This window comes from Macrobrachium rosenbergii, chromosome 56, assembly GCF_040412425.1.
Source record: "Macrobrachium rosenbergii isolate ZJJX-2024 chromosome 56, ASM4041242v1, whole genome shotgun sequence".
NCBI classification, from domain to species: domain Eukaryota; kingdom Metazoa; phylum Arthropoda; class Malacostraca; order Decapoda; family Palaemonidae; genus Macrobrachium; species Macrobrachium rosenbergii.
Window position 1 is genome coordinate 6,093,710 of NC_089796.1, and position 25,589 is coordinate 6,119,298.

General features: G+C 34.8%; 2 protein-coding genes across 6 annotated transcripts; one reads left to right on the forward strand and one right to left on the reverse strand.

The window, feature by feature from the left end:
- Positions 1-663: 663 nt before the first annotated feature.
- On the forward strand, positions 664-11,695 carry galla-2 (MIP18 family protein galla-2). Of its 5 annotated transcripts, none has more exons than XM_067100818.1 (7): positions 664-783; positions 4,280-4,375; positions 5,510-5,599; positions 5,982-6,113; positions 6,950-7,039; positions 8,106-8,241; positions 8,349-8,548. In XM_067100818.1, exons 2-6 carry the CDS (start codon positions 4,292-4,294, stop codon positions 8,196-8,198), a joined length of 489 nt encoding a protein of 162 aa, XP_066956919.1. In that variant the 5' UTR covers positions 664-783; positions 4,280-4,291; the 3' UTR covers positions 8,199-8,241; positions 8,349-8,548. The 5 variants fall into 5 exon arrangements, with proteins under 5 accessions (XP_066956919.1, XP_066956918.1, XP_066956917.1 ...); XM_067100817.1 differs by having other exon boundaries at positions 683-1,106; XM_067100816.1 differs by having other exon boundaries at positions 683-872.
- Positions 11,696-11,802: 107 nt separating this feature from the next.
- LOC136836485 (F-box/LRR-repeat protein 5-like) lies at positions 11,803-25,009 on the reverse strand. The gene is made up of 7 exons (XM_067100814.1): positions 24,688-25,009; positions 20,238-20,435; positions 19,777-19,923; positions 18,680-19,160; positions 17,409-17,571; positions 16,805-16,972; positions 11,803-14,988 (listed from the first exon to the last, which is right to left on the reverse strand). The coding sequence occupies exons 1-7, from the start codon at positions 24,775-24,777 to the stop codon at positions 14,079-14,081; spliced, it is 2,157 nt and encodes a 718-aa protein (XP_066956915.1). The 5' UTR covers positions 24,778-25,009; the 3' UTR covers positions 11,803-14,078.
- Between the last annotated feature and the right edge of the window lie 580 nt (positions 25,010-25,589).

Here is a 25,589-nt window from a genome sequence, read left to right on the forward strand (position 1 = left end):
GGATTCCAGGTACATATTTTTCCTTTATGATCCCCATCTGTCATTTATATGAGCTTTCTTTGTAAACTCACTTTTATATTTCTTCAGGCTGCTAAGTAAAGGACGAAAGAGTCGAAAGGCCTAAGTAGCACTCCAGTGTTTCCCTTTCCTTCGTGGATTTTATATATATATATATATATATATATATATATATATATATATATATATATATATATATATATATGAATGTCTTTTACTGTAATACTACAGTATAATATGAAGATAAGAAGGCCCTTAAAACACTATTTGAACGTTGCAACTCGAAATATATGGTTGCAACGTTCAAATAGTGTTTTATGGTCCTTCTTATCTTCATATATATATATATATATATATATATATATATATATATATATATATATATATATATATATATATATATATATATATATATATATATATATTATGGGCAATGCTACTGGAATGGTTACTTACCTTTATTGTTTATACCAATATCTAGGTTACAAATGGAAGTTTCTTAATAAGGGAACTAACTCCAGAACATAGTTATCAGTATTAACAATAAAGGGAAGCAGCCATTCAAGCAGCATTGCCCATAACCATACAATATATAAAATGTGTTAGTGTGAGAATCAGCATACTGGGATAAATTAAAACTCGAGTGCTAAACCAACGCCGGAGTTGTAACCTTGAACACCAGTAGCTTAAGTGTAGTAGGAAGTTTTGTGTCCTTGATTGCAATAAATTGCAAGTCTTCCACAAATTCCTGCCCGGGCCGACTAAGCGAGAGTCATTTTTTATATATCTGACTAAATCTAGTGCTGCACTGACACGCTGGTTGAGTTATCTGACTTATAAAGTGTGTTACAAAGGTAATTTAAAGGTGTTTCATTTGCCACGTAACTTCTGGAAGCTCTTGTTTTGAGGGGTCTCAAATCCTAATTGATGGCCCACAAGAGGCCATCCTAGATACTCCAAATAGATTACGCAACCGGCCACTAGTGGCCTCATTCACCTCGTTGCCTTGTTAAGTGAAAGTGTCAGTGTCAAGTTGCTATGGCCTCTTGCTGAAGGCGGACCTACGCATTTTGTCGTAGTTCTCTTTGGTACGTTGTAGTAAGACCAAAGTTATTTTAGTGATAATGTTTTAAAAGAATGTGAAGTGGAGTAAGGAACAATTTATGTAAGGTAGTTTAGGGTAAAAAGGAAGGTGGTCAGACAGCACAGACGTCCTTTTCAGTCCATTTAATACGCAGTGTCTTAGGGTAGTAGCCTTATACGCAGTGTTGTAGGGTAGTAGCCTTTGCAGAGTAAGGGGACAGGTCAGTGCGTGGAGGGTAATTCTAAGTATTGACTCGGCGCCTGTTTTTACCTTGGAAACTGGTTTTTTTCTACACTTTTAGGGCTTCCGATACTGGCGGTGCCTTTTTGTTGTCGGCCAAATGGAATGTCCCTTCGCTGTGTTTAGTACTGGCCCGTGGGGGGCGGTACCCATACATTAACAAGTTATTGCACTTGCCCGACGGGATGTGAGCCGTTCGAAACAGACGTACCCGTGCTCTGTCTTGTGAAGATCGCGTATGGGAACCTCTTGTTGGATGGACTTCAGGGGTTAATGACAGGTTAATTACATTTGTGCAACAAAAACTGAAGGTAAATCGATAATTAGGAACCAAAAACTGTAGAAAAAGTCAAGTTAGAAGGTAATCGCCGCCACGGAGCTACTACTTAATCTACCACATGGAGTCCTAAGTCAGGTTAGGGAGGTAAGCTCTGGTTAGGTCAGGGCATGATGCATCAGGAAAGGTTAGGTTAAGGCTGTTTCCTTTAAGTCGTAGTCAGTGCCAAACTACATATCCAAAGGGTAGTTTAGGGCCTAGTCCTTCCAATCTATTTCCTAATTTCGGTGTTAATTTGGGGGCGGGTTGGGCAGAATCCCCTTGGCCAGGTATGGACAGGGCATCCAAAGTCATGTTAGGAAGTTAAGGTCTGGTTAGGTCAGGACATAACATTTAATATAATCTAGGTAAGGTTTGGCCCATTTTCAAGGTCAGATTTTGTATGCCTACCCATCTCCCTACTCTTCATCCACTCCTAAGAAGCATATAAAACTGCATTCTACCCTAGTGTCCTGTCATGAAGTAGTATTTAGCTTTCAAGTGCATCCCTCTGTAAGTGTAGATGATACCGATATAGTTTTTATGAACGGTTTGGTAGTCCAGGGGCCAAGATTTTCATCCCCCTTTAGGCTAGTCAAGTAGGCTGATACCCCTTAGGTTAGGGAAGGTGGAGCCATGATATATTCCTGTTATTACTGTTTTGATTAATGTTACTTTTAAACCTCTAATGCCATAGCAGCAGTACTGATGTGACATAGTTTTTGTGATAGTTTTCAGTAAGACAATGATAAATTTGGTATTCATTTTCATTGCAGATGCTTGCTTACGTCATTAAAACTTCTTATCATGATAACAGTAATGGGGAACCAGAGTGAAAAACCAAGGAGGAGTTTGGGTATGGGGAAAGAGAAGTTAATAAACATAATGCAATGATGCATCTAACCCATAATCAAACATAACTACATTTCTGATGATGATACCTTAATTGTTAGAGTTGTTTTTAGATAAATTATTAAAAATCACTGGTGATGCAACATTCAATTCCTTTCCTACTAGCCTTTATCTTTTATAAGGTTGGGACAAATTAGACTAGACCATGCAAAATTGTTTGCCGACTGAACTTAGTAGCCTGGGTTAAGAAATTATTAAAGTAGTTGATAGTTCACTTTAAAACTTAGCTTCTGATATGTTTATTATTGATGTATTGATGGTCAAGATTTAGAAGGCAAACCTATGATGTCTTTTTTTTTTTTTTTTGCCAAGATAATCACTATTGCCATACAGTAATATGGAGAGAAATTTATGGTTTATGTTTATGAAATGAAGATTATCATAAAGATTGTGTTATTCATGGGGCAAATGGCTTCATGAAATTGTAAGACCCATTTTCCTTGTTTGTACCATTGATATTTTATCCTATGTAAAATTATATATTTTTTTATAGATAAGAGGCTGAGTTCAACCCTACACAGGGAAAAGGACTGAATAGATATTTTTCCTAAGTGATCACAAGCCCAACTCAAAAAAGGCAACTGAAAGGATTTATGAACACAGAGGAGGGAAGAGAATGCCATATTGCGAAAGGACATGGCGTGTATGACAATCTAAGTTTGACCATAGAGTTCGCAACTTCTGGTGGTTTTAAACGAATGATTTTTTAATTGTGAACAGTAACTGCTTTAGTGTGAAGTGTGTGAAATTTTCCGTATTTGGATGCATGATTTGCTATTACAGTAAATGTCTCGCTTATCAGTTTTCTGTAAAAGAAAACTATTAAGATGGCTATTTGTCTGTTCGTCCGCATTTTTCTGTCCGCCCTCAGATCTTAAAAAATCCTGAAGCTAAAGGGCTGCAAATTGATATGTTGATCATGCCCTCCAATTGTCAAACATATCAAATTGCAGCCCTCTAGCCTCAGTAGTTTTTATTTTATTTAAGGTTAAAGTTAGCCATGATCGTGCATCTGGCAATGCTATATGTGACACCAACACAGGCCACCACCATGCTGTGGCTGAAAGCTTCATGGGCCATGACTGAGAGTTTCATACAGCATTATACGCTATACAGAAACTTCAATTGCGCCGAAGGAACTTCGGCACATTTTTTACTTGCTGTTATTTGTAATTTGAGAAGTTTCTTTTGTCATGCCTTGCAGATAGTATGACTGTTATAATTTAGAATTTCATGGGAAGCAAGGTACTGTATTGTAATTGTGCTTTTGAACAGCAATAGTAATAGTACAGCATAAACAGTCCTTGACTTACATCATCACGTGATTGCCAGTTTGCTTGTTCATTAAATTGAAAACTTTGAAGTACAGTAATTGTTACTGAAAAGGTAAGTATTATTCAGAAGGTATTATATACTGTATATGTATAAAAAGGTCATAGAATCATTGATGAGCTTTGAAATTCTCACCAATTTTATCTAAGTTGCAGTACAAATCTCTTATTTCTCAGTCATTTCCCACAAACAGGTTTAAAGATTTTATATTTAATTTGTATACTTTTTCATCATTAAAAAAAGTTAATTTCTTGCTGAAAAACTGAAATTTAAAGTCGAAACTGCATTGAACCTTAAGGTTTGAGTTCAGGCAAGGTTTTGCATGTTTGTAGGATGGAGTTATTTTTTTATTGATAACGTCAACACATGTCTTTCAGGATGCTTATGTAATGGCAGATGATCCTGAACAAAATGAATGGGAAAACAGGATACAACCTGCCCGGCAACGTCTTATGAGATCCCAGAACTCAGTGGTAGGGATTTATGTTCCTATTTAAACTTTGAAGCTTAACAATTACAGTGTTAAAGTACAGTATTTTACTGTAAATATTGAATTGAGACTAAAAGCTTTTAGTAGAAGTACCATACCCTATTTCTTTTACACCCCAAATGACACTAAAAGACATGATTTGTATTTGTTGATTTGGGTAATGAGAAAGATGTTTCTTACTGCAGTTTTCCAGGTCTTTATTTTTTCATATTTTGTAAGTCTGGATGTCTTTAAGTTTCTAATTGGTAACTTAGGGCTATTTGAATACTCGAGAACAGTTCCATAGATGTACGCTGTTGGTAGGAGTATCTTTTCATGATGGTTGGACTTAAGGAGAAAATAGCACTTACTGTTTTCGTATTTCATGCAGGATTGTTTCTGTTGCATGGTTACTTACATTGTCTCTTAGTTTTGCCAGTGTATTCTTTTTACCACCTAGGTAACCACAAGGCTTTTGGTTAGGCCTTTACTTTCCACTTTCACTCAGTTTCTGCAAACCTTAGAAAAGTGTAGTCTCCGTTGTCATGGTAAGTTACCAATGCTAGTGCCATTTATATCTAGTGTTTTAATAGTCTCTTGGGATTTTATGTTTATGTAAATGTTAGTTGCCTCTCAATAAATATTGCTGCTTTTAATTGCTTTCAATGTGGAAGTTTTTAAGATGTGGTGTCCGGAGCTGGATAATAGATTACAGGGACTGAAGTTGCTTGGGCATATGATCAGAAGAGAAGAGGAGCAGTTACTCAGAAAAGTAGCGGATAAGGAGTAGCAGGACAAAGATGAGGAAGGCCCTGAAAATGGTGACGAAAGGTTATAGATGAAGACCTTAAAAAAACGGGATTTTCAGGTGAAAGTGCGCAGGACAAAAGAAAGTGGAGAGAACGTGATACAAGTCTAAACCGATAAAGCAAAAACCTAATGTAAAAATGTTTTTGATGGTGATTGTGCTTTAGGTTAATGTACCTGGGATATTATTACCTCAACTACTTAGTGGTAAGATTTAAGAACTAGAAGCATGCTTATTAAGAACAAGGTTATTTTAACCTTGGAAATTTAAACCTTTATCACACTACAGTAGTTATGAAGTATTGATCATTTCTGGATTCTGCATTTTCAGGTACACAGTTATGTACGTTTTATGAATCGCACCCAAAGATTTGTTGACGTGTACTGGCTAACATATCACGGAAAACGACAGAAATACACCGTAAGTAGTGAAGTATTTCATATACCCTTAGAAATTCCATTCCCTGATCAAATAATAAGTTTCAAGGATAAATAATTGAGAGTAAGCAAATCAGATCGGAAAGACAGGGAGTCATAAATTAGTTACATTCATATGTTGTATTTCTCTTATTTTACCTGTGCTTTAATGTCTAGTATAATGTGTATAAGGAAAGCAAGAGTTCATTATTTATTGAACAGAAGAATTATTTTGATTTTGCTTCTGTGGGATGATTTATTTTCAAACATGTTTTGAGTATCAGCTTTGTAAGTTTTTTGTATGAAAAGAAGTACAATAGTCTTTAGGGTGTAGAGGAAATGTAGCTTAAAGGCAATGGTCTTTAATGCGATCTTCTATATTCCAGACATTGAAACCTGGCAGTGCTTACAAGATCAACACGTATGTTACCCACCCGTGGATATTTCGTGATGCTGAAACTAAGGCTAAACTTGTAGTTAACTCAGAAGAGGTTTATTTTCCCAGACCTTGGAACGAGGTGTGTATCTTTTCATGTATTATTCATGGAATTAATATTTTTGTCTCCTAATTTGGGTGTTGTGTAATTTTAGTAATTTGCTGTTGAAAACCATTACTGTACTTTTATTTGCTCTTATTCCCAAATATTATGAATAAGGTAAATTAGATAAGTTTTTAAGATATTTGTGTAAATTTGCAGAATATTGGAATCCCATTGAGAACAAAAATGTAGTGGTTGAATAGGGTGGAAATTAGTGTTTAAAATGCAGAGATAAGAAAGCTTGCAGGAACTGTATCTGTGCATTAAACTTAACGTGCGTATGGAGAGTTAAAGTTTGCTTTCGAAAACACTTCTGTTGATCTTAATTGAAGAGACCTGTTTCTGAGCAGTGTACAGTATACCAGATCTTCTCTACCTTGAGTAACTGTGGCAGATATCCTTAGATAAATATCTTTAGTTATATGGACCACATGCTAATGTGCAGGCAGTTGGGTATAATAATTAAATTTTTACCTCAGTCCAAAATTTATACAAAAATGGGTGGAGTATAGGGTTTATGTCCTTATGTTGTAAGGTATTGCTTTTAATACTGGAGCTTGCATTAGGCTTTAGGAGTCTGGAGCAACCAACAAGTCAGAGCTGACAGCATAACAGAGTAGTATTGTATTACGTAAAGGTTAGGGTTATTACAGTTCTTTGCAGTTTGTATTTTGAGATGATGCAGTTATAATTTTGTAGATTTTACTGTCATTTTATAAACATTGTAAAAATCATTATGACCTTTTTTGTTTTTTGTTTTTAGTAATTTCAATATTTTTCCCTTTTTAGTAATTTCAATATTTTTCCCTGTGCAGGGTGCCAAGATTGAAGGACCTGTGGTGCCATGTCATGTGACAGAGTACATCATCATTCCAGTATATTCTCTTAAGGACAGAGCCATTCAGGTTTGACATATTGTTACTTTTGTGTACTGCATAAGATTAAGGTATAAAGGAATGCGGGGTAACCTATTGTAAATTTTCAGTTTATAACCAGTCTCTCATAGGGATGGCACAACTTAATAGCTTGGTATTGATGTCTTAAAAATGCAGATTGGATAAAAATAGTTATAGCTTTGTGAATGTTACAACAAAAAATAATGAAGCCAACCCATCCTCCATGTGAAATAAAATACCAGAAAGTGTTTCATAAGTAAATTTCAGCTTGGGAAAGAATTCTTGTAGTAAAGGGCTGACTTTTTCGTTGTACCGGAATACCTTAAACATTTTGAAGTTATCTGTGTTATGTTGATATCTATTTTTGCCAGATCATCTCTAAATATTGTGGAAGTTTTACTTTGTATGTGAAGAGTGCAATGCCTAATATTGTTATATGTAGAAATTATTCTGAAAAGGTTATCTCCTACAGTGTGAATTGCATTATAGTTTAATGAGACCACTGAGACATATTACTACCTTGGTCAGGTAGGAGGCTTCACCCAATCTTTAATATATCTGTAGAGATTTCCAGTAAGGTAGAACATGGCACCCTTTGTTAAGTATTTTTATGAAATGCAAGTTAGGATGCATCCATGTACATTTACCATGCTTTGCAGTAGATGCAATTATGCAGTTTGTTTGTATGGAGATATTCAGCTGAAATTGAATATTTGCCATGCCAAAAAAGCTGCACACAAGGCATCACATTAGACTGCATTCAACTTGGCGTCAATTGCCCTAACCCCAAGAAAGTCTGCCAAATACTGCATGACTAAGTGGTCTGCTTAAAGTACATTTAAAAAATATGAATAGTATTATAAAAAAATGAGTACAAAATTATTTTGTGATCTATTAAACCATTTATTCCTTTTTCCTAATTTTTTTTATATTGTCTGATGATGCACTGTGTATCTGAAAATATGCAAAATTCTTTGTCTTTCTTTCCCACCATGCTTGATGATGTCAGTGTTTGTCTCCAAAATTGAAAGAGTATAAGGCATCACTGCAGATTTGCATTTGACTCTTTTTACAGATTGTTAGATCACAACTAAGAGCTCCTGAAGACGCCTACTTGTTGGATATTCCCCAGACTCTTAGGACTGCCATTGCAGAGTTCACAACTTGAGAACTCTTCTATAATTGAATTTGACTCTCGTGATATTTTGGTGGTAAGTGTCTCCCTCATTCTCTTTTAGTTTTTTATTTGAATTATGTGTAAGTGCTGCAGCTTTCAATCATGTACAAGTTTCATTGTAATGTTTTATTTCATTTACAGAGTACTTTATTAAGATGGCTGGAAAAGATCGCCTAGAGAATGTGAATCCTCATATATTTGCAAAAGCTGGACAAAGACTAGAGCTGCCTACTGACTGGGATGATGACGTTTACGATCCTTTTGATGCTCGAGAAGTATTTGATCTTGTGAGAAATATCAGAGATCCAGAACATCCACTTTCATTGGAGGAATTGAATGTTGTGAGTTTTTTTCCACTGATTAACCCTTTGTAAGATTGAGATTCTGATGTCAAGTGATTTAATGCAAATTTCATCCATTAAGTTTTCCATTTAAAATAGAATTAATCTGTTTGATCTGACATCTGGAAAGTTTGAGGTTAATGCCATCTCCTTGTTTTTCTGAATCCATTGTAAATAGAGGAGAATAAAATTTTTTGTCTTATTTTTTCGTTCTTGCATTTTTACGCATTATATATACAGTCTATTGAATAAATATAATTAGCTTACATATTGATATCTCTTGGTTTTTTGCCTATTTGTTCTTTTGGAATGTGTATGTTATATATATACAGTATATTTACATACATACATTATATCATTGGGAAGGAACTATATAGTGCTTTTCCATGGTAGAGAAAGAATTTATCTAAATTAGTGTGAAGAAAGAAAATAGATTGACCTAGATACCATTATCAAAAATTTTTGCTTAATCTTGTAAGGTAATGCATGTGATTGGTAATTTTTTTTTTTTTTATATTAGGTTTAGAAAACAGTTTCATGCTAAGCAGCAAGCAATTGTAGTTCCCCCCAAAATGTTCATCATCATTGTTGTATTTTTCTTTGATTCAAGGTTGAAGAAGGGCAGTGTGAAGTTTGTGATGGTGAAAATTCTGTGATGGTACACTTCACTCCCACCATACCGCATTGCAGCATGGCTTCTCTCATAGGCCTGAGTATTCGTTTGAAACTTCTACAGGCTCTGCCAGCCAGGTACAGTAAGCTTACACATTTCCCATTTTTGTACTGTACTTCATGTTTTTTCAGCTGTAGTCAGTACAGTAGTCCCATTTTTGAGGTTAGCAGTTCATTTTCCTCTTCATATTATAGGAACTTTTTTTTATAAAGTGGTTAAGAGTAAATCACTCTTCACAAATCTGAACCTTAGAGCTAGTCAGAAAGTATGAGCACCTGATAAAGGAAGGAATATGACCAGGAAATGGAAAAAGTGCAAGACCAACCAAGTAAATGGTAATGTGAAACCTTAAAAAAGGAGTCTTTCATCTCCTCCGAACCATCTGTACCTTCAAAGTTTAAATGTACTTTTTGTCTGGTTTGACTTTCAGTAGGGAGTTCATTTTTGTGGGCTTTTATGGGTATTAGTCTCGTAGGGGGCTAGTGCCATCAGTGCACTGTAGGCATTACTTAAGGTTCTTTGCAGTGTCCCTTCGGCCCTTAGTTGCAACTCCTTTCATTCCTTTGCTGTACTTCCTCCGTTCATACGCTCTTTCTTCCATATTGCTACCCAACCTTTCCTAACAATTGTTTCTTAGTGCAACTGCAACGTTTTCCTCCTGTTACACCTTTCAGACCTTTCTGCTCTCAATTTCCCTTTCAGCATTGAATGATCTCATAGGTCCTAGTGCTTTGCCTTTGGCCAAAATCTTATATTCCATTCCATTTTATGGGCATTAAGTTCAAGGACAAGCTAAATGGTACTATTTATCTTTCTAGGTTCAAAGTGGATGTACGAATCACTCCAGGCACTCATGCCTCGGAGCAGGCAATAAACAAACAGTTAGCTGACAAAGAACGAGTAGCAGCTGCTTTGGAAAACCCTCATCTGCTTGAAGTAATCAACAAGTGTTTGTATCCTCCAGGTTCAGCCTAAGACATCTTAAAATACTGTATTTTACATTTAAGGTAGTAGATAGACCAAATGAAATATATTTTTGAAAAATAACTTGATGTAGAATGTGTACATAAGTAGTAGAGTGAAAAGTATCCCTTTTTTTTTTGTTGTAATGTAGTTTACTGAGCAATATATATACTTTTGAAACTTAATGTCTGCCCTGTGGGTTGAATTATTAAATCAACATTAACACCAAATCATTATCTAGTAGTATGTTACATATGTTTCAGTGGTATGGAAATTAGTGTGTACAGTAAAAGTATGAAGTTTCTCATGGTAAAGCAAAGAATTCAATATATTATGTTTTTTGCTTTAATTTGTCAAAGAATGCATATCATTTTAATTTATAAGACCAAAGTTAATGGAGACAAGTATGTTGAGTGAATTGCCTTTTTTGTTCTACTGAACTATTTTATTGTATTAACTCAAATTCTGCCATACTAGATTTACTGGCCAAAGTTCCATGCATGTTTTTAGATGGTATTTTTTATAGAAAATATGAGGAAATTTTTCAGCCACAGGTTATATTTTTAGTGACTTTTGAATCATTAGACTGGTGAATCTCTGTTATGTATTTAAGATACTCAGAAAAGTTTAATTGAATATTGGTCCTCATTTCAGAATGTATACTCATGCATACATAATGCATATGTAATAGGTACAAAAAATTTTTTTTTAAATATTGTGAAGAAAAGTACATTTTTGATGAGCATGTATTAACAAAGAAGTAATTACAATAATTTGTTGAAATTGTTTGCAATAAATTTTTATAAGAAATTGCAATAATTAAAATTTATGCTCTTGTTGTTGTCATATAATAATTCAATAAAATTCATGTATTGCTGTGCTGTAAATTTAGTAAGAGTGGGTCAGCATAGTGAGCTGAGAATTTTGTGTTCTGGTTAAATTACTTTGTGATAACAAAACCAGCAATGCATGGTCAGTTCAGTTCTGTATCATAAATTCTGATTAAGATACATGAATGTAAAGGAAAGAAACAACTGTCACGAAAAACAAAAAATGGGAAAAACAATTTTATAGAGCAATGACCTTGATTGTACTCGGTAATGGAATGACTACAGTATCAATACTTTTGGTACCAGTAATTGGTTGGTTTTGCAGAGTTCGTATTTTTTCTGATTTCTTTGCTTATATGTATTATTATGATTGCTAATATTTTCCATATTTGCTGTTTTTTCATGCACTCTTCTCTCATTTCATTTATCCATTTCTGCGCATTGTTTTTCTTTGTTAGTTCCAGAAATCCTCGGTATGTTCTAATGAAGAATGCAGATCAAGTTTATCAATACTGGATTTCCTTTATTTGGATATTTATACTATTAAGTGACCATTTCTCTTCTAACTGGAACCTTTTTCTCCCACATACTTCCTTTGAATCCTGTTTTATCCCATTTTAGCACTAGTTTTGGGGACTTTTGATATGTGAACCCAATAAACTAATTGTCAATGTGTGTTTACCTAGGTCTTTTCTTTAATTCTGTTACTTACAGCCTTGCGAAATATGTAAACCAGTTAATTAATGTGTTCCTACCATGTATGCAAAATTGGGAAATAATTAACTAAATAAATACAACTTTTATTCTCTGAATGATGTATAAACAGGTGAGAAATGATGCAAGTACAAGATAAATGTGTCAAATAGCCTGCTTTGTTTAATAGGCAGGTGTCCATATTTTTACTTTATTTAAAAGCAAAGCCAAATAAAATAAAACAAAACCATATCCATTTTTAAGCTGATATCATGCCTTTACATTATGTGGATAAATACACTATGAAAATGCATTACAGTATTTTAGCACGTACAAAACAGTAAAGGTCGATAGATTAATACACTATTTACAAGACTCTTAACTGCCACAACTCTGAAAAGCTTTAAAATACCCCTAGACATTTAAGGTAAAACCTAGCATGGTCAATACAAACTATACCAGGTAACATTCGCCTGTTTGTCTCTCCGTCACACAATTGCGACACTTGTTCATGAAGCAGTTTTGAAAACTATACATTATTTACACGACTTTAGAGCAAATTTGTTCTAGCTGTCTAGTTTTATTTATTAGTGCTAGCTGAATCCATTTCAAAGAGAAACTTTAACTAAGCTTTCGTTTCTATTATTATTAACCTCTGAATAATATATTCTGGCTTGCTAAGATAAAGCACTGCAAATCTAAACATTACATAAGAGTGTTTTCAGAACAACCGCAACTCTTGGTCCTTCACTACTTCCTAAAATATTCTGCTCTTGATCTAAAATGAGGGATATTAAGACTGAAAAATATGACAAGCAACAAACAAAGATCACGGAAAATGTCAAAAGACGATATTTCAATATGGTAGCTATAACCACATAAGTAAATGCATAAAAATACTGAATTATTCTAAAAAAATACAGTACAGTATATGAAAGCAACATTTTGAAAATACAATTTGAATACAATCCTTCCTGTAATTTTCTATTCACAAGCAATTTTAATGAAATGGCTGACATATGGTTTTTTAAGGAAAGCCTCTTGTCTCAAAAACAATTCTGTTCATGCACATAAAAGTGTTAAAAAAGCAAATGGAGTACATTAGAAAAAAAAGGTTTCATAGTTCGACATTCGCATTTTTGGGTTTTCAAGACTTGAACCTCATTTACAAATTCTGCCTACGCTCTCCAGTGACATTAATCACAATCGAGTATTGGTATTGCAGCTTGAAGAGCTTCAAAGACTACATTTTCAGCATGGACTTGTAAAAGCAGCCTTCTGAGTTTCAAAACATGCAGAATTTAACATGGATGGATTTACATCTAGATTAAATATGTTTTAAGATCATATGTCTAAGCCTGAAAAATCAACTATGCCACCTGTGTAGTAAAATACTACATTAAATCAAATCAAACTGCCAGAATTTCCTTGCATTTTCATTATCTTTTTTAATACTACTCTTTAGGCAAATTTATTTATGTAAATATTTACATATATACAAGTTTCCCAAACTATTTCTACACTATGAGGGCCAATGCCTTGGTATGTTAAATCACAGCCAATAGACTAAATTACATTACTTTTACTGAGGAGAATCAAAATGAAAAACGAAATGCAGTGCTAACGATAAATAACTCTGCAGTATCCCAATAATGGGAACCTGTCCAATATTGTATTTTAGCATAATGGCATTGTATAGTTATTATGTATAATGTAACTGTGTACAAATGAAAACTACTACAATTTACTTTGAGCTGTATGCAGTGATTGTCATTTATGTTTAATAAACTACTCAGCATACTAAAAATTCTAACGACAAACACCTTTCCAAATTCACAAGCAAATTAAACTTGGATGAATCCAAATGTGAAGATCATTAATACCTTACTATTAATTCTTTCAAAATACAATAAACACTTCTGTGGGAAAAGCAGACTTGCATTTTTTGGTACAAGTAATGAATTCTGCATGATGCACATAACATAAGTGACTAGTGCTGCATATGTGAGATGACACTTCACAACCTTTCTCCTAATCTTGGCTGCGTGAACCATACACTGGATGTGCACTAATTTCTGATCCATTTGATGCTACTTTTTTTACTTCTGAATACTACAGTACAGAGTGTGCATGAGCTTTTAATATACCTTTAAGACACAACTGTTGCTGGCTAGCACTTTTCATTTAAGTTCCTTTCCATAATTGGATGCATTTGCAATCTGTTTGAGAATGTAAAGAAATGCATCCATATCTGACATTTTTAACTACAAGACAGCAAGTTAACACAAAAAATCAAGCTCTGGGTAAATAAGAGTTATGTACACGTAAATTTTTACGTTAGTGACCGAACAGAATTCTGATGATGCAAAACTTACCTCCCACTTCTGCAACACATTCTGACTGGGTTGCACAAATTAGCACATCCATTAGCCCTAGTAGGGTAGGGACCATCTGAAATATTATCACAGTAAAACAGATTCTCTGCCTTAAGAGCTCTGCTGTCATATGCAAACATTCGCAACCCTTCTCCACTTAGCTGAAAGCAACCACTGACATCGAGGTGACACAACCTATCAACAGCCTTAGCTTCCACCAGTGCCAAAAGACCTTCATCCGTTACTCTCCAGCATCCAGATAAATTCAGGTACAAAAGCTGAAACCTACAATTATCACCTTCAGTGTCCAAAACATGGCCATTTCTCTGTCTTTTCTCATACTCAAGGACTTCAGCGCTGTCACTCACAGTGAACTTTTTACAGGAGCTGTTCCACTGGCTACTATTTTGTAAGGAATGATTTCCTGGACGGCAACAAATTTCCTCGATGTCGTTTTCTGCTTTCAATGCCTCTTGTCTGGATGAGCTCTGTGGATATGATGAAAGTCCCCAGCTTTCACACTCTTGTCTAGGGTGGCTCAAAGTATAAGGTGAACTGTGTTGCTTGTAATCAGGCAAATCCAAACAGGCTGGCTTTCTATGTCTATTTTTGGAATACAAATTCCTGTATGAACTGTTGGATCTGGGAGCTACTAAATTTGCCCGCCAGCAGGTGCAATAGCCACAGTATTTCAAAACAGGATCACTGGTGTTGACTTTCCACGACTCATTCCTAAATTTTTCATTTGGGCATAATTCTTCCTCTCTGTCATCGAGGTCATGGGCAAGGTATGGATTGTCTGGAGCTGCACACTGTGCCAGACATTCCAAAGCATCGTCATCAATTAATTCACAACCCTGCAGATCCAAATGTTGGAGTTTTTGTAAAGCACCTTGGAGCCATAAGCTGAAAAAATAAATGACAAATCTAAGTCTATAATTTATTTCATTACAAATCTTGATTTTAAAACTTTCTTCATGGCTGCAGAGTATTTTTTGACTTAAAACCTAAGAAGAAAAAAATACAGACGCTAGCATTATCCCTGGTTATCCATCCACAGAATTCTAAAAAATAAAATATACTGTACAGGGTTCTTGGGCAAAAATGAAAGCAGTAATTAATTAAAAACAATGTAGTTAATTTTCTGAAAAATGAGTTTTTTCATTACAACTCCATTATCTTCTTTAAGCATCACTGAACAGCAACTTAGGCAGGAGGCATGCTGAGCTTCCCCTATGATACCTGGAGGGAACAAATTGGGAGTGCCTTCCTGAAGCTGGATGGTGATGAAATGCATTAATCATATAAACTTGATCAGAGAAAACCTTTGTTCAATGATGGAGAAGAAAGCAAAGCACAACAGGGCTAAGGAGTGTACTGGTTGCCTTAAGTAAAAGAAATAAATCTTAAAAATCAACAGCAAAAATGATCCATATGACCCCAATCCTGGAAAGCGTTATTGCTCCATTGGCTGAGATAGATAAACTGTCTAGAGTTATGGTAAACTTGAGTTCAAAGACAACTATATTTCAGCTGTGTAACAGAATACAAAGACATTATAAGATCTGGAGGAGAACCCAGTTTTCCTCAGCAGAGAAGTTATTTCTTTCAAAGAATAAAATTTAGTTGGTACCCCAAGCCTGTATTTCATACAGAGTCAACATTCTTGGTCTTTGAATGTTCAGACACAGCAAGATTTTGCTGTCAGACAGAGACAGAAGTACGGCAGCCTTCCACGTATATGCTGCTGGGAACCAGAGGCACCAATCAGTCGCCCACCTCACTTTTTTGTGCAGGCTTACTGTACCATTTTCACTCATAAATGGCTAAGAGCGTGTTAAATCATTTATTTCTTCAACTTACTCCATCCTAACTAATATAATAATTTCATTCTTTTCAATATTTTTCCTTCATTCAGATGATTATTCAGTGATTTCTTAACTTTAACATTTTCTTTTTGTTGCCAAGGCTCTTACCTGTAATTACTTTGTACCTTTCTTAGGACAGTGTTATTCTGCAGAAATTTGAGGTAGCTTCAGTGCATCATTAAATGTTTTTCTCAGTTTTGAATACAATTTGGTTTTAACTTCTTTTGCAATTATTAATTCAGTTACAAGGGTTAGCTAGCTAATGAATTTACTTCCAATTTGTGTTGGCCAATGTTAGCCTTATTTCTGTACCCACACCCTTGGCTTGTATCTTTCTCCTGGGTGCTGCCACCTAATCATTGATAACAGTACTGATTAGCCTTCAGAGGTTTTATGTGTATTTCCCCCCATACATTTTGTGAATCTATTGCATTTCACTGTATTTGCTACACTGCTCCTGGTTTTTGAAGTGTCCTAGCTGTCTGCCCCTTTTAGGATGCAGCCCCCATACAGGCTAGTTGTCAGCTCATGTTAGCAATACTGGTTTTTCTAAAAACTTTCACTTTAATTTTTGTGCGATATAACCAACTACAACAGACTGCAATATGCTTCCATTCCTAAAAGCAAAGTGTATAAATTAGTAAACTTACAACCTAGTTGATATTATTCCAAATCAGTAAATAATCATGTGAAAATACCCTAAAAGACCATCATCTACCAGAGCAGGCTTCCAGAAAACAAAATGCCCAAACATGAAAATTACTGAAATGACAGAAGCAGAAAGAACAAGAACAAAACTCTTAATAGTAAATGGTAGGTACAACCTAAAAACTGAAGAACCTCCAAAATCTTACCTTTTGAATAAATAATAATCAACTTGTGTGTGAGCAGCAGAGAAAAAAGTCATGTTAGGACAGAGAGCAATGGCATGATGCAAAAGCCTTGATGTAATTCCTGCTCCTGCATCCACCACAAGAGTAACGACACCATGGCCCACACGTGGTAAAACCCAGTTCACTAACCTGAAAAAGTAAGCAGTAAAAGAATGACTTAATATTCAGTGTTTATGTATATACTATAAATCACAACACTATATCCAGGTATAACCAGAGATTTAATATCTCCACATATAGAGAGAACATATAATGAGAACAAAAATCAAATATGGATATTATAACTCCACATCAAGTCAAGATTATTGTCCAAGTTAACTTTAATCATCCGTTTGCAACGAATTTAGTTATCTTCCACTTGACTTTACAAGTCAAAGCAATATAACATTTTGATTTAAAAGCAATCTTCTATAAAAGTAAAACCTGTGTAAAACATAGAAATATTTAGAAATCAGTGCACCTAAATACTTATATATAACAACCACCTATTAATCACACATTTCATACTCAACAAATCTAATGCATGCATTGTATGAAGTTGAAACTCTCTCACCACTACACTTACTCTTCTAAAACAAAGTTTTCTTTTTCTGCCAAAGGATTTCTCATTTCTTCAGCTTCATCTATATCCTTGTCCTCATCCCATCTGTCAAAATTGTTTGATAACTTCTGCTGAGCAGCATCTTCCAAGGCCCTGCATAAACCCACATCATACCACTCCCAGATGCCTGGGAAATAAAAAGAATACATCTTGAAGATCTCAAGTCCAAATTCTAAAGAAATACTACCATCTCTGTCCTACACGAAAGGAGGGTCTACATGCACAGTATTTATGCTACAGTACTGGACACTTTAATGGCTGTACTGTGCTAGAGAATTATCTTGTTCTCTCATGTTATTATTTATGGAGTTTATAAGAAACAATACTTTAACAAACCACTGTATTACAAATCTCACAAAGCTGGCTAAAAGGGTTTGCTCCAATAAAAGTATCATCTGTGATACCTTAGATATATTTCTAAATACCTTAAAAAAAAATATGCAAACGCATCAAGTACTTCTTAACCACCTGATTTCCTCAAAATGCTTTTTGGATACACTTAACACTATGCAACCTTAAGCCATATCAAAAAACCCTGACATCCATAACAGGATTCAAACCTACAAATGGTAGGTCAGAGTGAGATTACTCTTAAAAATCTTTATAAAGCCTCATAACATACCAAAGTCAACAAATAAAATTATACAAAGGACCAGTTTTACAAAACACTATAATTCAGAATAACTAAAAAATTATAATTCTTAAAAAGTTTTATATCACCCCCCTGATAATGCTCAAGTCAAAAAAGAAAAAACGTCTGCATAAGTAACAAAGTTCACTTTGCTTGCACGCTATGTAAGGTGAATTGATTATACACATCTAGGAAAATTAAAATAAAAGAGAATTCCAAAGCTTACACTCCTTAAGACTTGGAAAGTAAACTTTTATCTATTACCTAGGGAATGTATGAAGGTTTGAGTTTCTTCATCAATGAAAATATAAACATATTACCCTAAAAATTAATCAATATGAAAATGAAGAAACCATTATTCATACATAAATTTGATATCTCTGAGGTTGTACTATATACTGTATACCAATTTTGTCAAGGTTTATTAAAGTTCACTTGATTATTAAACTGTCCCTACATTAAACATACAAATACAATATAAACATAATGGACAATATACACAGATAAAAAGCCACCATTACCAACAATAATGGAAAAATACTTGCATGACCTGTGGCACATATGTATCACACTTGTGACTTCAGGAACAGACATACTGTCTTACCTCTGGCCCACTGAACTGGGTAGACTGCCTTCCACAGAGCTGGTGAATAAACAGCATCATTCCATGAAGTGCAAACTTGAGCACATCGCCCTAAATCTTGAGGAGAGAGCTGCCTAAGTATCTTAAATAATATTTCTGCAGGAAGATGTGGAGCCTCAACACCTTCAGATGAGGCCACAACTAATTCAGTGCATGTCTCTTCCAGGTAATGGTCTTCAGTTTCTGCTGGAATGGTCTCGTCCACAGATTGACAGCGGCTGAATTGGGAACAGTAATCACTGGCCTCTTCCAGAGATTCATCCGAAAAACAGTGCAAGTCCCAGTCAAGGTCCCTCAGTTCCTTAACAACCCCACAAGTTTCTGGTTCTTCATCGTGGGCTTTTTCCAAGCTATGTCTCTCTTTAACATGCTCATGTTCTTTGAGAACAATATCCTTCAGGATTTTCAGTTCATCATATTCAAAGTACTCGACCAATAAAGGCTGTTGAAAAAAGCAAACAATTTTAATGTGATGAAAACAAGACAATATCAAGTATCTCAACACCTAATACTGTACACTATGAACATTAAATCGTGCATAAAGCAGTATTGACCTTACACCTATTATCTACATCAACACTTCAACTCTGCAATACCAGGAGCAAACGGGTAGAGAAACTGAATTATTTTCTCAGATTCTTCTCCAGATTAGAAGTCTTCAGTCAAAATAATTCTGACTAGGATAATTATTGCAAATTATTTAAAATAATCAATCACCAACAAAAGAATCCATTAGAATACACCAGATGACTTCAAGCAAAATGTCAAAATCTCTTTAGACAACCACACTACTTAAGAGAATTTAAACACTGATTTCCTATACAGTGTAAATACAATATAAATATCAGTCTAAGTAGAATCGTCATCATTCTTTAAAGCCATAAAAAAGGATCTATTGAACCACTAGAAATTCTAGCATTAAGTGAAAAAAATAAAATCCTAATTTCTATCCCTAATTGACACCAGAATGTGTATAACTAAAAATAAAAAACAGTTTAAGAGCGCAAAAATCTAAACTGTAAAATAATAATGACTGATGCAGAATAACAGTACTATACCTGAAACACTTGTTCTTCTTCCTCCATGTGAGACAAAAAATTTTCAACAAATTCTTCGAAGGCTCGCTGAAGTTCTTGACAAAAACTTATGCGTTCACCCATTTCCTGCTCTCGAACTTTGGTGCCAGTGCGGACAAGCTGGAGGACCTTTTATGCCATTGAAAGAGATAAATTTATCATCCCTTATTGAAAGGTCCATCTAAACAAATATTTTTTTCCCCACTTTTTTCTCTGTAGTTGTACAGTTGGACTAAAAACAACATGGGTAGGAAATTTCAAAACAGATAAAGTGATTATATCTGACCTTTAGTTAATTCATATTACTCTTTGGACCCATTCAGAACAAAAAAGAAAATTTCTGATGAAACTAATGGGTATAGATGAAAGTGCTATTGAATGGGAGCACATGCATGCATCTCTGCACATAGAGAAAAAGCTAGAAAATGTCTAACAACACTTACGTCTGCAAGTCTGTTATCATTGTGACAGTCACACACAGCCGAGTTGTATATCTGTCGCTGCTTCAACCTATTTTTGAGCTGATCCATGATAAATATATTCTCAATGGATTCATGAGACTTGAATTCATACAATGTGGTGCCAAGATCATGGAGAAGGGAAATAACTTCCCTGCCATCTCTAAAATTTAAACACTGGACCTGGAAGTTAAAAGAATAAGGAAATTATAATCGCTAATAGGTTATCTATAATCCTCACATTTCCCTTAAGGTAATTTTAAATGTTAAAATCTTATTATTCATTTATATGCTACAACTGCAAGCAGAAGTTCAGGCTTGTATATAGGACTGGTTTTGTGCGCACAGTACAGCATTAAAGTGAGTTAGAAAAATTTTATACTAGATTTATCTAAGACAAGCTGAAATTGTAATATATATAGTATAATACTCAGACAAAAAGACTGTAAAAGGAAGGTGTTATCATTGATATTATACTTCAAGGTAAGTTATTAAATAACTGATCAATGCTCATGTTGGATATTTGTGTTGAAACAAGAAGGGGCAGCTTTGAGAAACTTTTGGAAATCAAAATATGGAAAGTGCATTTTTGTGAATAAAAATAACACTGGAAACAATATGACCAAATACATAATTCCTGATATTTAAACATTTCCTCTTGTAACTTACTAGCCTAAAAGGCTTCTAATTGTTACTGGATGAGGCTTTTCAAAGAAAACAACTATTGCCTTTTTTAAGGAAAAACTACTTAAGAGTATGGACTGCTAGTAAGGTAAGTAACCTGACTAAGACTAATCTAGTCTGATTATCAGACTCATCAGATATACAGCTTTAATGCACACACTTCATCCCTAAGTTGTTTTCTTGTACAGCCCATTTCATGCTACCACTACTTTCGCACTGCGCACCTCAATTCAATCATGGGCATTTCAGCCTCGTACCTCTTTCCATAATAATAGCACCTCACGGCTTCTATTATATTTACCCTCTTCAATTCTTGGTGATGGCAAAATAATAATTCCATCATTCCCATTTTCCTTGAATTATCATTCAATGTAATTTTGAAGTGTAAGCCCTTGCTAATTTCCCTCAGTGTCATTATTAACTTTCATTATTCTTAGAAAAAAAAAGACATCTAAGAGTAAAAAGACAAACTGCAACTGAACAGAGACGATGACATTAAGTTACAAAGTACCCCACAACCTGAGCCATTTTCTTCACCTTCCGGAACAAAGAACATCATGAACCCCATATTGTAAACACTATCTAATAATTAGTAATATACAGTTCCCCAGTGAGGTACAAACCTAAAAGATAACAAAATCATTAAAGTTAGAGGATAAGATACCATTAGTATCAGAATAAACAATTATAAAAAATGACGGTCAATCATGATGAATCATCATAATTCCTCATGTAGCGGTCCTGATGTTCTCTCTTAGATGCAGCAAACTGCAGATTATATGCCCACCAAATTGTTTTTCATTCAAAATATACTTAACGATATGATAAAAAGAAAGACCAATTTAAAACATCCCCTAAAAATTCAGTTTATGTTTTAAGTAAGATAAACCTTTATCAGATGGACACCAATGTTTTCATATAACAAAAGTATTTTGTAGCCCCCTTGATAAACTGGGATGAGCGCAAAAAATACACTGATGAAATTTTTTAACTGAACAATACAGAAATGGGCATACATGATGCAGTACAGGTGAAATTTCTCACAAAATTATTTTTGTTTATGTTTTTAAGATTCACTCAAGTTATCTCACCTTATTTTGGTACTGCATCATCATATATACCATTTTCTGTACTGTTTAGTAAAAAAAAATTTCAGTAACAAACAATAACTCTGTGCAGAACTCTCCCATGGAATTATCCTGCTGTTTTCCACAGTTGATATAGCCTCAAGTTGGCAAAATTTGGTTGTTCTCCAAAAACATCACACATATATAGAGAAGTTTCTTAATTTCAGAAAGTCACCCAACGTTTTTGGGAATAATCACATGCATACTTGGTATTTACATATATAGAGTAAACGATTGGGCATGAGACACATCGGTGGCAGAATTTTCATTTTTCACTGGATATTTAATTGGAAAAATAACATAAAAATATTAAACCTTTAAGAAAACCTTTCAAAAGATTGAAGCTTCATTAACAAAATGAGCTATAGGAAACTGCCACACAAACTAAAATAAGCATGTGAAGTCTTTGTAAAATAGGTGTTGAAGGCAATTTTGAATCCAATATGGCATCCCCCAAATGCTGATGCAATCTGAATGGCGATTGGACACTTCCTTCTCAGCGCTCATTTAACAGTGTACTGAACACTAATTGCGTATATATGTAATCTTTATTGATATTACTCAAGATTTTAGCTGTCATCAGCACGATAAAACAACATTTTGTTGCCTACACTAGTGAAAGTATGAGACATGGAATTCCCGTCTGTCAGGTGGTTGAACTGAAATGCATTTTTACTTTTAATCCACGGTTTTATCCTTACTGACATCACAACTGAAGCTCTACAGTGCTTATTTGATTGTAATTATACACATTTTGTTCTTAATTCACTCACAATACCACTTAAAATACATGAGAATGTTTGTTTACAGTACTTTACTCCATCAAAGTGAAAAACTGTGGCAAGAACAATTTTCCAGCCTTATTGTACATCTAGCTGCCACAAACATCTGAGAGCGGATGATGTAGCATTTTGTTGTTAAGACTTTTCATTTATTTAAGCCCATATTACTAAGTATACTTCTGAGACATGTAATGTGTACATATGAATGTTACCACTGGCAAAAATGCAAGAAAGCTACGTATGACATTTTATCTGAATTGGACCTGAGAGTCAAGATGCCACAACATCAAAATACAGGACTGAAATAAAGGTTTTAAATCCAAAATTATTACTTAAAACACCATTATATTTGACAAAACTTACACTGTGTATGTTATATATATTACACTATAAGCAATATATATTAATAAATAAAAAAAAGACAGGAAAACGTGAAAAATAGTTATAGCGTAATGTTCACAGCGAAAGCGTTGAAATTTGTCGCAGGAATCTGGTTTATTCCAAGAACGAATATTTTCAAAAGAATTACAATGAACACGTAATACATTTACTCAATTATTATAACCTTATTCTGGTGTTTAGCTACCTAATTATTTAAATATTATCTAGCGCTCTGGCATCCAAAAATTTGCTAGAGTTCCCTGTCCAAGCCCCATAGGCGCCAGCGTTTATCACTGATGTCAAGGAAACGGTGTCAGCGTCTATGGGTACAAATATTTTGCAGATTTAACACAGGAAATGGGCAGTTTGTTTACACAAGTGACTCGGCAAGTATCGAGACAGCGTCACTCGCCCACTTTTAAAGTGCTTTAGGTAAAAGTTTTGAGAGCGTCATGGCCAGTAAGTTAGCACTGCGTAGGGCTAAATCTTAATGAACCTCTGTTTAATTGGAAATATGCCATAATTTAGTAATTTAGGAGAAAACAGTTACTTTGATAGGAATGTGGAGGTCTCGGCATGTTGTGTAGAGGGGGCACATGTCTCACTGATGCTGATGGGGGCACGTTCAAATGCATTTTCTGGAAATGTCCAAACAACAGAGGAATGACGCAGTGTGTCACAGGCCGAGCGTTTACCCTACATTCACAACAATGAAAATAATTGTTTAATGATTAATGTCCTCTAAAATTGTGCCTGGATGGTTAGTCAGTACTTAGGAAGATTCTGTCCAAGATATATGGCAGGACAATGGGTTGCAAGTGAGCGCTCCCTTGCTCATTGCAAATGGACGCCTTGTCGTGTCTCGGATTCCAGTCGACGCTTAGGCTAGGCTAACTTATCTTATATCTATTTAGGATGGGTCCAATTGTGAAATAAGGTTCCTGAGTGCTTATGGTGATTAATCAGATCGATATGATCGGTAATTCAAACAGGCCTATTAATTAAGCTATTGGTTTTCCTCTGAACAGTGTCTCTTAGGGCTATATTATGCAAAAAATGATAAACGAGTCGGAACAAATCCAAAGGCTGCTTGATGTCAGAAAAAATATCGAATATAGCCAGTCAAGGATATTTTAATGATTAACCTTGAGTTTAATCTTCCCATGGCCAGTTGGCCTATGCGATAGGCTGGCTAGACTGAAAACGCCATTGGACCTGGACTCTAAATACGCGCATGACAAAGATTCAGAGCAAATACACATAGATCTACGTTGACTCTTCATGACAATAAAAACTGAAAGATCATTCCAAGAAATTCCTGAGCCTACGACTTGGGCTGACAGGCGATGCCTGTCTGACAAGTCAATATCCCATGGCCCTGAAACATACCTCGTCAAGATTGACAGTTCTGAAAGGTGACCGTGAACATATTTCGTATACAACAGTTACAACGTGACATACCTTTTGAGTATAGATATTCACCAGTTCCTTCATACGCGTGTGGGGACCAGCGAACACATCAATTTCATCTGGGAAATTTCGGGGCGCCATCTTGACATTTGTTTACCATTGAGGAAGTCCGAGGGATCACTGATATAAAAATTTTACAAGATAAAATAAAGTGAGGATTTATCAAAGTTATGTATGACAGTTTGAGTTCATTTGTTTTCTTGAATCCGCATTAATTTTAGATAAGTAAAAACTATGAGTGATAAGAGAATTCTACAGTTTTTCAGCGAAACGTCGTAACCTTGGATGTGTATATGAAATTACCTATCTGGAATGCCATTACACCACTGTGCATCAGTTCCTCGTTCATTTATTACTTTATTTTTAAGAGTCCTTTCTTTGCCTTCAATTGTTCTTATTCAGTATGAACTCATTTGAAGATATTAAAACAGAGAGACAGTTGTCTGCATACAAATGATTAAGCCATTCTGAATAACCTAGCATAAGACCAACAAAAAATCTATTATCCTTCATCACAGAGAGCGACGCCAAACGGACATATAAATTGTTTATATGATACAGTAAATTTACTGTGTACATTACGAAACAAGGTAAACAATAATCTAATGACAATTACATTGGTACATGAGTAGCCATGAATAATGACAGGGCAAAGTTACAAAACTGAATGGACTATGTAACTGGGGTTACATGACAAGTATCAACACGTTTTCTATAACACCATGTCACTATTTGAAAAGTGCTACTTTTAAGTTTAAAAAGGCAAGCTCCCGGTTTTCTTTTTCTTTTATTCCACACTTAGTTGCCGTGACCACTATCGAAACTTACAAAAGGTCTAAAAAACAGCGAGCGAATGGGTAGCTCTAAATCTACAAGTATCTATGAATAAAGTT